General features: G+C 38.3%; 1 protein-coding gene across 2 annotated transcripts in view; it reads right to left on the bottom strand.

Annotated features, from left to right (window-relative positions):
• Positions 1-13,970, bottom strand: part of ephb6 (eph receptor B6) — a 59,841-nt gene that overhangs the window by 25,717 nt on the left and 20,154 nt on the right. For both annotated transcript variants that reach the window (XM_044116956.1, XM_044116957.1), the window contains exons 3-4: positions 4,569-4,841; positions 48-217 (exon numbers count right to left, since the gene is read on the bottom strand). In XM_044116956.1, coding sequence (XP_043972891.1) covers positions 48-217; positions 4,569-4,841 — 443 coding nt within the window. The remainder of the gene's footprint in view (positions 1-47; positions 218-4,568; positions 4,842-13,970) is intronic.

The following is a 13,970-nucleotide window of genomic DNA, read 5'->3' on the forward strand; positions in this document are numbered from 1 at the left end:
TTTACAGAGGAAGCACAAGACACAGAAAACAAGGCATCGCTGATTACCCGCCACGGGTGAGAGGAGCAAAGCTTCGTGTTTTAACGTTAATGCGACTGTAGCGGTTGGGTTGGTACTGGTGAGGTGAACTGGGCTCCACTTTGGAGAAGCTCTTATCAGCAGCAATGGTGTCGATCTTCACCCAGCCCTCCCTCGACTCTTTATCACTGCTAGATGGCTGTAGAGGCAGAGAGGACAATGCATTTGATCACTGTTAGTTATGAGACACGTGAACCATCGACTCATGTTCCTGCCAAATACAATCTCAGCTTAATGGAAGAGTAGAACAGAGAAAGTCATTTTTGAAAGATGGCCATAAAAAATCCTGATGGCAGTTTGCTATTGCTAGGGAAACAGCAAGCAGATGGAGCAAAGTGCTATAAAATCCTTAGTGAGGTGAAGAACTAACAAGTTCTTCTAAGTAATTACTCAAGGCGGATGAATACCAATGCACACCTCACTTTTAAAGCATATAGAAAAGAACTTGGAAACTGTGTTTCCCTTACACTGCACTTTGCAGCAATGCACTGCTTTGTGTCGCATAAAATGCAATAAAAATGAAACCAAAATTAGAATGCAGAATACATTTGTTCTGGCTATAGCTAGATAATCAAGCACAATTTATTTTAGCATATTCAGGCATTTATCTAATATTTTATAAGAATTGTGACTGCAGATTTGAGTCTGTGCAGATCCAAGCAGGGGTTTGTGTTTTAGTTCTTGCTTGGACTTTCAGAGAGGTGCCTTTTGTAGCTCTTTTCTGAGTTTCTGCTCATTGCTCATTGAATTTCATTTTTTTAAAAGCATTTCTATTTCTTGAGGAGTAAAATGTTTGTGTATGGTTCAGTCATGAACCAAACCTTCATGGCTGCCCAGCTAAAGATGCACCGATCAATCAGCCAGAGAGGTAGCTTTCCCTCTGATCAGTGATCGTAGGCCAATTATTGAATTATAAGTAAAATGAAAAATTTAAAATGATATCATTTTCTGTTAATGAAGTCATCATCTCAGAGACCGAGTTTAACCAAAGTCAAATAAATAAGGAACCTTTCCCTGTTAGATTTAAAACTACAACCTGCAGAAATTCTTTCTCCAAGTATTATTGTCCACAGGAAAAAGAAAATCTCAATCGGTGAAACTTTAATGACCTCAAAGAAAAATGAAAAACAGTCTCTGATTTCAGTCATTTTGGTTTGCACTAGACTCAAAGGCCTGATTTTACATCTTAAAGATTATTATTATTATCATCATGTCGTAGGAATGACGTGACATTTAAGGTGAAAGCTGAAAGACTGTAAATATTCAAAATTGTTGCCCGTGAGTCCGGTTTAAAGAAACCACTAATCCCAGCAGCTTTTTCTACAGTAATCAGAATGATTAGGCAATCAGTCATTGTCGGACGACAATGAAAGGGCTGCCGCTTTAATGTTAACAGCGATGAATCACTAATGATGACTTTAATAATTCTGTATGAAGGTTCTTTGCCTCAAGCAGTGACTAAAATTATACCTGTTTAAATCGGCTGCGTCTATGTGTACCTGTGTCTGTCTGTAGAGTCTGTGGCCAGACTCTACTTAATCAGGAAGTCATTTGGGGCTTGCAGTGGGCATTCAGGGATTAACAGCTTTGGGTACAACGCATAACATGCACAAGAGTTTTGTAAATTTACTATTAAATTCAGTTTTGTTACTACAAAGTACAGGCGCTTAATACCCAGACAGATTTGTCAATCAACAACTTAACGTCCCAAACTAAAACACTCTTGTAATAATTAACGGTTTCAGATAACTAACTAGAAAAGGGAATGCTAAGCTCTCTGACGGTGTGGAGGAAACGTTGGGAGTCCTGTGACTGTATTGCCTTTGTTGTAAAGTCAAGTGGATCACAGATTTGGTAGTACCGGCACACAGATGGTCACATGCCAGGCCCCCCTGAGGGCCGGGAAACAAAGCGACTCACTCACGATGGCGCTACTTCCTCCCTCTGGGTCCCATCCTAGGCAAGCCAAGCCGTGCAAACTAAATCATTTGCTTGCAGGCATGTGCACAAAATTAGGACCAAATTAGGCCAATTCTTCTGGGTGCTACATTTAATTAATCATTGAATGTATTTAGCAAACTTTTTTAAAATGTACACATTTGGAAATTTTTCCCCCCTCTCAGTTCTGACACCACTCCATACTTTTGGGTTTAAGCCTTTTATTTCTAATGGACCTGGAAGACGGTGACGTCTATGCACCAGCATGCTGCTCAGCTCTGACATGCCTGCTGAAATATAGCCATGGTTATTTCCCCTTAGGCTGAGAATCCGGAGGTTTATCTGTGAAGACATCATCGCTGTGTGAGCACTGAGCAACGCGCGCCCTTCTACACATGCGCCTTACAAAGGTCAAGGCAGTGTGTGGTGATGGCCAGCTGATAAATGCGTCGCCTGGTCATACCATCACAGCAGTCAGCATGAAGAACAAGACAAGTCCATAAAAAGAAACCTCTCTCTTTCCTCTATTTTCTCTCCAATTTAAAAGAAAATGGGGAGAAACAGACTCATAACTATCCAAGAGGAAACAACAGAGCAGTCAGAGTACTTTGAATCAGCACAACTTTCAAACTCAGATTGTCATGAAATGATAAATTACACACACCGGATTTGGAAATGTCCATCATTCCACTGAATGCAGAATAACTTTGTTGTTGTTTTTTTTACTTAGGAAGTATATTTCCTTAAGGAATTATTTGCCATAAGAAAAGCTTAATAATTTTTTGAAGAAATGACAAGTAATAATACTGAACAGCTGCTTGGAGCCACAACGACCACAATTATTTCACTAAGACTTAAGAAAAATAAATACAGCAGATTGCAAAAATAATTCACACATCATTATTCTTTCTCACTTTTTGTCCAAAACCCACAAACTTCAATATATTCTGTAGGGATTTTACGTGACAGACCATCACAGAGTACTCCATGATTTTGGAGAGACCATAGACATGTGATCTTAAATTTATTTATTTATTTTTTTTACAATTACAAAAACTGTCTCCCTGAATCTGTACTTTGTAGAGTTCTTTTGACCTTTTGCTGTAACAACTGCAAGTCTCTCATGGTTCATCTCTGCCAGCTTTTCACATCTAGAGATTGAAGTTTTTTTCAATTCAAATCCAGTCAGACTGGATGAGAAGCGTCTGCCAAGAGCATTTTCCATGTTTCACTTCATATTCCCAGTTTGATTTAGGTCTGGACTTTGACTGAGCCGTTCAGCACTTACGTAAACCATTACATTGCTGCTTCTCACTTTGCTCTTGCCACTCTTACAAAAGATCCGGATTTGTGGATTGAACGACTTTTGTTCGCAGATTTTGCCAACTGAGGCGAGGATCTGCGCAGCGCTTTCTGAGCCTCTAATGCTCTACTTTCAGATGATGGGTTGTACATTATTCCTAGAGACGTTTAAATCTTGGTATATTATTTTATAACACTTCTTCACAACTTTCAGCCTAAGCTGCTCCTTTGTCTCCAAACCTCTGATTTCTTCATGGAACAGCCGCATTTATACTGGGATTAAATTACACACAGTCACGCGATTCCATGAACAACCTGATGATTCTGCGTCAGCGTAGAGGGGCCTGAATATAAATCAATGCCACACTTTCAGATTTTTATCCGTAACACAACTGACATTCATGTATCATTTCACTACCACGTCACAACTTTGCACAGTTTGGGCAAGACCAACTAAAACAGTAAAGATGGCTGCTATACTGTGACCAAATGTGAAAAAGTTTATTAGGTAAGATTTTTTTTGCAGGGCATTATGAATAAAAACATAATTTCTTTGAGCTGGGCATGTCATAGTTTTCGTCTGTTCTCCTTTTTTTAAAATACTGACAGTTCTTAATCTCATTTTATTTATATGTTTTACTATGTGAAGGAATCTGTAAAGCAAGTTCTAAAGTCCCAAAGGGGAACTAACCTAAAAGCCAAAACTGTGTCGTCTCCTTTTGGTGTGTGTGAAGAGATTTTACTCTGATAAGAGGTGATGGATGTGATTAGACTGAGCTGATGCAGCATTGTTTTTCAAAAATTATTTGCTTTCTGCTCTTGTCTTTGTCTTGTTTCATGACATCATCCAACAAAGGCAGGAACCAGAGCTGAAAAAACGCCAAGAGGTGTTTAAAGTTACTATCCAGCACACAGCTATTTAAAAATGGCCTTTGCCACCTATTGCGGCAAATTTAAATGACACATTTGTTCCTCATCAACAACTAACATTTAGACGTGTGCTTCAGAAGCAGTGTAAATTACCGTTGCAAAGCAAAAACAGCCATGGATGTTTCTAAAAGAAACAAAACAAAACAAAACGAAAATCTGCAAACTATTTTGAAAAGGCAGGTCTCTCCAAATTGCTGACCTCTAATTCAGGTTAATGTTATCTGGAACATGGCGTTCCTTACCTCTTCGACACTCAGTGTGAGAGTTTCCAGACAAACTAGAATGACAAAATATATAAATGTTCCAGTGTTTGATCTCACCTCTGGGGTCCAGGTTTTCATTAACTCCGCCTGCGAGTCGGCCTGCTTGTAGTAGAGGGTGAGGGTTTCCCGACAGGTGGGCGACGGCGTCCGCAGACTGGCACAGTCGCGCACGGAGAAACGCAACGTCACAAACATCCGCGGAGCCGACTGACGGAAGAGGAAAGGCGTTGCCAGCCAGCTGTCCTGCTGACGGGAATTCTGATTGACGTTGCAGACCTCAAAGGTCCGTATGAGCTTCCCCCGGTCATCCAGGACACTGACCTCGTCCCACTGAGGGAGACGGAGACCACACAGAGAGGTGGGGAGGAGGGAAGAGAGATAAATCAGAATAGTGTCCTGCGTCGGTTTTAGTTTTCGATCTGCAAGAACTATTGTGCAGATTTGTTTTGTTCCTGAAGGTACACAACAAATCTGTTCTGGATCCACAGATAAAATGCATATTTATCACAATCATTCCAAAAGTAGGCCACGTCTGTGTCCACACACACCAGCCTTTCCTCTGTCTAATTAATCATGATTATCAATCCCAGTAATTAAACCACTTGGGCCTTTCATTTAGTGCCTGGAACATGCTTTAAGTGTTGCAGATAAAAACTAATGACCAGGAGATAACCTAATTAATTTCTGCATGTTTCCCCTTGAGGTAAATCCATGAGATAATTTCAGCTTTAAATGTTCTGGTTCTGCAGTTTTCTCTTTATGTTCCAACACAGGTGGATTAAATATTGCTTGTTTTGCAAAATGCACCTGATATTAATGAGATTTATCCAGCAGCCCTATGTTCAGCAGAGCTTAGAGATATCAGCTCAGATAATTAGCTTAATTAATTCAACACTTGCAAACCAAAGTCAGCCATAAGAAGCAGCTGATAAACCTTTACTGTAGTGAAATTTAAGGTCAAGGAATAAAGAAAAACAAAAGCAACAACAAACACATCTGCTCCAGGTGTTGTGCTGAGTTATGTTTTCTGTGTAGCGCGGAGGGAATAGATCTAAACGAGGAAACAGAAGTTGGCAGAACACCAGGGTTTAGAGACCGCGTTTATACTGTTGAATAATGTTGATTGTTACCGCCTGCACTTTCTCCTACATTAAATAATTACCTCTTCGTCATTACTTTAAAAATGTGTATAGATAGTTGCAATGTGTAGATCTTTAAATGTATTTAGTTTTATATCTACAGGGCAAAGAAAACAACAAAAGTGCTGATTTATTTCATTTCATTTGAACAGTTTCATTTTTTTACTTTTGTTTGTTTTTCAATCCTTTGCTCTTATTTTTGAAATTTAATTAAAAAAATTGTTTCCTCCCTGAAATTGAATTGATTTGTGATTTGTTTTACAGTTATTTTTTTTTTAAATTTATTTAAAAAAATTATGCTTGAATTAAAATCTGGTTTTAAATGTGCTCATATATCAATTTATTATTCCTTTGACTTTTTAAAATTGGCGCACATAATTTTGTAGAAAAATGCATCACCTCTGTGCTGTAAAAACATTACGTAGATTAAACATTAAATTAAATATTAACATTGAATACATTAAACGCACTTGTGCATCTTGTTTGTTTGCCTGTTAAATATCATATTAATTTGAAAATGTTTTGAAATGTTTTATCGTGGATTTGTTCTTCTGGATAAAGTAATTTTTAGGGTGTTTACATTTTTCAGAAGCACTTCATTCCCATCTCTTCTACCTGTGACATTTCCACAGCCGTGTGCAGCGTCCTTTTTATCTCTTCGTCCTTTCTCGAGCAGAAGATAAAAGCTTTGTTACAATGATGTCATCTGGTGGTTTTGTGGATTTCAACCGTGCAACCTCAACGCTGATGTTTCAGCTGTCCATAAATTTTTTATGGTTCTCTGACATTATGGAAATTGTTCCTTTAGGAAACAGTAATTAGACCCACAGCATGACTCATGCTGTGTGTTTCATGCCTTTTAGCTGAGGAGATGTTTTAATGCAATAGGATGAAACAGCTTGAAACTAACCAAATATTTAATTATCAAAAAAGGCACTTTAAGAAGCATTTGCAGTTTTGCGGATTTAGTTGTAATTATATTAGTGTGTGCATTATGTTAAAAACAGTCACATCCATCACAAGAGCAGCAAAGCTACAAAAATGGGAGCTCATGGAAATAAAATTATATCTAATGCTAAATTTAATTTTGATATTGCTACAGCCCATCAAAGCTCTTCAAATGGGCTTTAACTTTTGTTTTGGCCAAGGCAGAGATAAGAAAGGCCAGGCCAAGAGCACAAGTCACATCTGTATTCAAATCTAAAATAACTAATAAATGAAAGCATGAAAAAACTTTACAGAACGTTGTCATTTACAGAATAAACCCTCGTTATTGAACTTCACTCAAAACAAGCTGTTATTTCTTTTCTTACTGAAGCAATGGTTTAATTCAAGTTAGATGGCGGGTTTTTATCTCACAAGCCCGTTTTATACTGCAGCTGGAAAACATCATGTGATCTGAATTCAGTCGTTCACATGAACGATGGAGCCAGCTTGTGCTTAGAAGAATCTCCTTTCATTCATCTGTGCTCTGCTTTTAGTAAATTATTTGCATATTCTGGGCACAGAATAAGAACTAAAGAGAAATGCTTAATGGCTCATTTTCATTTCATATCATATCAAGACCACGGACTTTGAGGAACACCAGTCGTTTGATAAAACGACCAATTAACAAACTTAAAATATTACTAAATAGCTTTCTTTGTATTCGATGAGTACTTCTTGATACTAAATAATGCTGAACATCTTTTTGCATGTATATAATTTAACACTATGCAGATAAAATCTGCTGAGATTTGATTGATAAAATAATATTTAAGCAGAAAACTGTTATTTTGAAACATTTTTTTATGTTCTGCTTTCTTGTCCTGATCCACGTGAGTGTTACGGTTTTTATTTTTGTTGACATTTTAAGCATTTTTTTGTTGTTTATGTTTGCTAGGTCTCATATTTCAGTTCAATTATCTGTGTGAAATATTGCTAGAACAGGACATTCCTCTGTGTTAGTTTCTCAGCACATTCCTGTGTTTTTGTATTTGTGCATTTAAATTTTGTTCTTACAGATCACTAGTTTTTTTTTCTCTTAAATTTAGTTTATTTGAGCCTCAGTTCAGTTCCTCTCTGTTAATTAGTCGCTCTCCTTCAGTTTCTCTGCTTGCATTTTGCTACACTTGTTGCTCATCGCCTCTGATTAAAGAGTTTCTTCTTGTTATCACTGATCCTCCATAATAACCATTATTAATCAGTGTGCCAACTTGTTATTTCAGAATGATAGTAAAAAAAAAAAAACTGTTTTCTGCCCCACCATCATGAATATAAATATCTGGAATTTGCTAATTGTGGATGGTTTCGAAGCAAAACTGGACACTTTGGGCAGATGTTCCCTTTTAAAATGTCCCTTTTCGGCATCAAACAGCACCGGTTGCTTAAAACAACGGATGAAAATGTGAAAAATCCATTATAATAAGCTCCCATCAATCTTATTATAAAGCACAATAGAGGATCTGACATGCAGTGGGCCTGTCATATTTTTTTCAAAGTGCAAAGCGACTTTGTTGAAGTGCACAGCATTACACATTCTTTGAAATACTGGGATATTTTCAGTCTCTGCCAGAAATCCTAAAGCTAGTCGTCATTTGCTCTTTCAGCGGAATAACGATCCAAAATGTGGATTTACACAGAAGTAGACAATCAGAAACAAATCTATACTTTTCATGGCCAGCTCAGCCTTTAGACATCAGCCCTGCAGAGAATGTTTGAGGTGACTGAGGAGAGGAGAGAATAAGAGACGACCTGAATGATCTAGAGAGATTGTGCGAAGAGGAATGATCAAAGATTTCTCTCTCTTTATGCTCCAACCTTGTGAAATCTTGAGTTTGCAAACTGAGAGGAATGCTTACAATTGCAGATGGCACTATAGCTGCATGGAAACACACAATTAAAATCAAACTGAGTCCAGTTATAAAAACTAGCATTGATAATAACTGGGAAACACTTTTCACAGAACCAAATAATAATTTTAAAAAAACTCTGCGAATCCCAGTCAAGGGCAATAAAATTACCAAAGGTGTGTGTGTGGGTGTGTGTGTGTGTGGGTTTTCGTTTTAACCCTGTTCTCTTTTCTTTTCACATCCCAGCTTTTCTTTTGCATTCTCCTGATGAAAACTGCAGCTATGGTGTCGTTGGTGATTTCAAATATCAAGCTGACATTTTGACAGCTGCACAGCTGAGAAGCATGACTCCCATTTACACACACACACACACACACGCACACACACACATCTACAGGGCTCTACTGTCGCTACTCCCTCACACGTTCATCAGCTGTGGCCCACATACCTTAATAAACGAGGTGACAACATAAGCAGAAACATGTGACGTTAACTTTTGGCTTTGGATTTTTCTGTGTATGAGGTGAATCCTGCTTTCTTTTATGATCTAGGGAAAAACATTTACAAACAATAACCATTTTAGAGTACTGTTTATATACCTTAAAATATCCTGCATGTACACAATACTACAAGATGTTTTTTGTGGATAAATAATGATCCAAAAGCATTAATTTCTCCATAGCCTTCCATCTCATTCGTTTTCAATTTACCTAATATTTTAGTGAATCAAAGGGATGATGCCAAAAAGTAATGAAATACAGTCGCCGTATCCCAAAAAAACGTTTCTTTTTATATTAATGGATAACAACAGAGAAGATAACGCAAGTGATTCTCAGAATGAATCCTCCCTCAGTATAAAGGACGGAGCAGCAAGGACACCTATGAAAAGACGTGTTGATGTTGAATTTATTAGAAAAGAAAAATTCTCCTCATGCTCACCGTTACAGTGAAATAACTCAATGTCAAACAGAGCAAACTACTGAAAATCAGGCATATTTTTGCTGTTTTACAACACATTTGGAACAATTTGCTATAATTATGTGATGCTGATACATATTGTGGAAACAGTTTTGTGTTTCAGACATTTTGAGCCTTTTTCTGATCCTTTTGCATTGCCTGGAGTTGTGTGCCTGTGACAGGTGAATAAATAATCAGGTTTTATTTTACTTCAGCAGAATACAAACTTAGATTTAAATGAACTCAGACAGGAACTCGGTTAGACTCCCCAAAATGCAAATGTACATGCGGGTGTACAGAGTTCTCTCCCTTCAGGGATGAAAAGACTGTGATTTTAAGTCCGTGTGGCCCCAAGCGACAAGCTGGACCTTTTCTGGTGTAATTCAAAAGTATTATGTATTAGGCCCTGATCATCATTATTCCCCGTACAACAGTGGAAAGAAGACAAAAGGTCCAACCAGCCAACAGGGGCGCATTTCATGTGTGATTCATGGTTTTGTACGTGTTACTCCATCTTGGCGCGCTTAGGTCTGTTTCACTGTGGTTCTGACAGTCAGTGGGGAGGAAAATCTTCATAGCATCACACATCAGAGAGTGATTTGGTATTTGGACCAGCTGGAATAATGATATGATCAGTGAGCACATGAAAAGCGTCTGAGGCGCTGTCGGTCTAATGGAGTGAAAGGACAGAAATGTCTTTCCAAGGCTCTGACTCACTCCTTTAGACCAGGCAACGAGGGGGAATTGGAACCAGGAAACAACGGAGAGTAAACGGTCGGGTGGACGGATGCAGATGAGGAGAGTGGAGAAAAATTTGCAAGCTGAAAATTGAGCACCGGTGTGAAGTTTTATGGGTTTGCATTTAAAGATAGTAGGGGGTTATGCAGTAAAACATTGATATGCCATGGCTTTGAATTAGAGCTGAGAAAGTGTTTTCTCCTACACAGATTTATTGTTTCAGCTTTATTGCCACACTTAAATGTTACAGATCACGGAGCTAATTTTAAAATCGGATAACCTGAGTAGTTCTTGAATAATGATTTGATTTATGAGTGGAAAAATTACATCTGAACCAAACCATCTCACTAGCGGTCAGATCACTTGCTGTCCAACAGAACTGTGGTTAAAAGGGCAGTGTGATGTACTTTCCAGGCACATAATGTCATTTTATAGCAGAATTAAGTATCCTGCCTTCATAAAGAATAAAAATCCTGTATTTATCAAATTTGACTTAAAAGAAACTTGACTTTGCAGTTTAACACCTTGACATCGGACCTTAAGAAGCTCCTGCTCTTTCTAACATTCAACCCTTGGTACAGCAAGGCCTTTATAGTTTACAACCGTTCTTAAGTGTGTTGAACTGAGAAGGAGTTTGTATAAGTTCATCAGTTGTTTTTCCAGACACGCATTAGTTTTATACCAGAAGGTTTTGTCCACAAAACAGCGCAGCTCTCCTAAACATACTGTTTTTGCTCAGCCTCTTTCTTCCTGGTAAACTCCTGCTTAACTGAGACATGCGAAGCTGGCGATGCTCAAGATGTTGCTCAGGATTCTTCTGTGACATCCTGGATGAGTTGTTTGCTGGCGTCTGGGAAATTTTCAGCTCTGTTCAATGTTTTCTCTGTGGATCACGGCTTTCCCTGTGGTCTGCTGACATCTCTAAGCCCCAAGAAGAGCTTTGTAAAACTTTTCAGGATGATGGATGTCAGCAACTTTTTCATTTCTCTAGATTAGAGGGTGAGTGCTGCTTTTTGTTTCGTGATCTCTTGACTCTACAGATCGAGTAGTAATGTTGTTAGCCAAAATTAATCTATTATTTAACTGATTTGTTAAATAAGCATCTCATTTGACCAGGTTGGTTTACCCACATTATTACAAATCCTCTGTCACATTTTTATTTTATAAAAAAAAAAAAAAAAGCTAATCTCCATTTAAAAATACCGTTTTGTGCTTTTATCAGCAAAAATATCAGAAAACAAATTAAATGAATATTCTTAACAGGTATACACAGCAGTCCACATTATTACTATGAGAGATTGCGTGCAAAAACACAACTTTCTGTTCTTTGTGACTTTAAACCCCCTCCTCATACATTACTCCTCGTCCTTCCAACCCTTTTTTCTCTTTTGTCTTGTCTCATTTTCCGTCCTTTGTAAAAACAAAAAAAGGGGGAAAAAATGGGACAAATTGGGGAGGAGGGGTGGATGAGTCGTTGGAAAAGTTACAGACAAAAAGAGGAACACTCATCTTCGTGATTTAATTTGAAGTGAAATGTCGGAAGGCCGTGCAAGCTCTCCAGTGACAGAGGACAGGGAGGGGCAGGGCCTCTGACACGACACACACACGGGATTACAAACACCAGTGAAGATGCACACTTACTAAATTTATTTATGCAAAATTAAAATCAAAAATCAAATCAAATCAAACTTTATTTGTATAGCACATTTCAGCAGCAAGGCATTTCAAAGTGCTTGCACGGCCTTTAAAGATAAATGCACAATGAGTGAAAATAACCGGAGCAAAAGAAGGCAACTAAATGAGAAAAGTTTCCATGGATTTGAGAAGAAAAAAGAAGAAAGAAGAGGATCAAGATGATTGTGGGAGGACAGATGAAATGGGTGTGTGAAGAGCAATGGAGGAAAGGGTTGCACACATGGGGAGAAAGTCAGTAGTAAGAGTGCAGAAAGATGGAGCAGGAATGACCGTAGTAACTGATATCCATGGACCCTAAAGCGAAAGAAAAACTGGGATGTGAAAAGAAAGGAGAGAACAGGGTTAAAAAGAACACACTCACACACGCACAGGCGCACACACACACACGCCCTCCATCTCTCCTCCTCGGCTCCTCTCACGGTCTGTCTTTCTACTTTTCTCAGCTCAATGCCCCCAGGTCAAATAACCATATCTTCATCTCAGCAGCACTTGTCATCCAGGGACCGCAGAAGAAAAGAAAAAAGGAAAACTCAAGCTCATCCCCAGACTTACTTCCTCTCTCTTCCACACACACACACACACACACACACATGCAGTCCCTCCTATTAGCAGCTGCCATCACGGTTCACAACTTTCTAACACACACGAGGCCCTGTTTAATCAAACATCATGTTCAATTATGTCCCAAAGCTGGAAGACAGAATGGGCCGCCGCCGCCAGAAGGTAGAGTTACTGTAGAAGGAGCTAAAAGGCTGATGGTGGTGCGTCTGCCTGCCAGATGTTGGTTAAATTCCTCTCTGCTTTACAATCAAACCTTTCTAATCACTTTCAGCGACTTCCTAGTGTGGTTTGATGCTGTTAATGTAATAACTGAACACTTCTACACAGTCTGATGGAGTCATTCTGCACTGGCGATCTGCCTTCAGGTCTCTTTAAAATTAAAATTTCACTCACAAGCGTCAAAGCGCCAGAACAATGTATAAGTCTAATTATGAGCCATATTAGAACTGAGCCATAATCACTCACAGATGAATGAATTTAACTGACCCAGGAGTTGACCCTCGCACAGTCACGCAAGCACACACATAGCGAGCAAAAACCAGGCTCCAAACTCACACACACACACCCTCAAGGTAGCCTAATGACATTATAAGGCCTCGCAAGAGTGTTTATAATAACAATAATCTCTACTTTACCAGATAAAAAACCTTGTTGAGATCTAGAGTCTCTTTTACAAAAGAGGCCTGGCGAAATAACAGCACAAACAGCTTCAGAGCATAAAATAATAAAATCAACTAGTAAAAAATATGACAGTCAAATATGGCTGAAGTGGATTTTTTTATGTTTCTTCTTACATCATGTTATAATTACAGCCCTCAGTGTATTTTACTGGGTGTTTTATGTGACAGATCGACACAGAGTTGTTTAGTGAAAAACAATAAGTGGTAACAGAGCTGCAGGAAGAGAGAAAAAAAACATAATGTGTGATGAAATAGTAAATGTTGTGATAATGTGACCTAACATACAAACAAGTCAATAAAGCATCAACGTCTTTCCACTTTAAGCTCACACCACGCATCATCCTCTGTGTACCGTAAGAAAAGCTAATTGTATTTAATATTTTGATCTCTAGAATAGGCTTTATTGAAAAAGTTGCTCCTAGTCAGCATCTCACTGCAAAAACACAAAATCTTACCAAGTCATTTTGGCCAAAATTCTGGTTAAATTATCTGAGCACACTTAAAACAAGACCAAACTAACTTACAGGTAACTTGTTAAGAAAGATATAAGAGCTTGTTTAATTGATTAATTTTGATGAAAATGTACTAGTTCCACTGGTAAATTATTTCACTGATACATTTCTATCAAATTTATTGACTTAAAACAAGCTCTTATATCTTGCTAATGAGTTACTTGTAACCTAGTTTTGTCATATTTCAGCTGGAGTTAAGTCAGACATTTATAGAATCAAATCTTAACCCTTCACACAACTGTGGCAAACATCTAGTTCAGACTGGTGAAGATTTGTCTTAACTGGGACAAAAGTGGGAAAAAATGTTACGTTTTCACATTTATTACAGCATGCAAATATGGCCACT

This window comes from Gambusia affinis, linkage group LG05 (genome assembly GCF_019740435.1).
Source record: "Gambusia affinis linkage group LG05, SWU_Gaff_1.0, whole genome shotgun sequence".
Classification (NCBI taxonomy): domain Eukaryota; kingdom Metazoa; phylum Chordata; class Actinopteri; order Cyprinodontiformes; family Poeciliidae; genus Gambusia; species Gambusia affinis.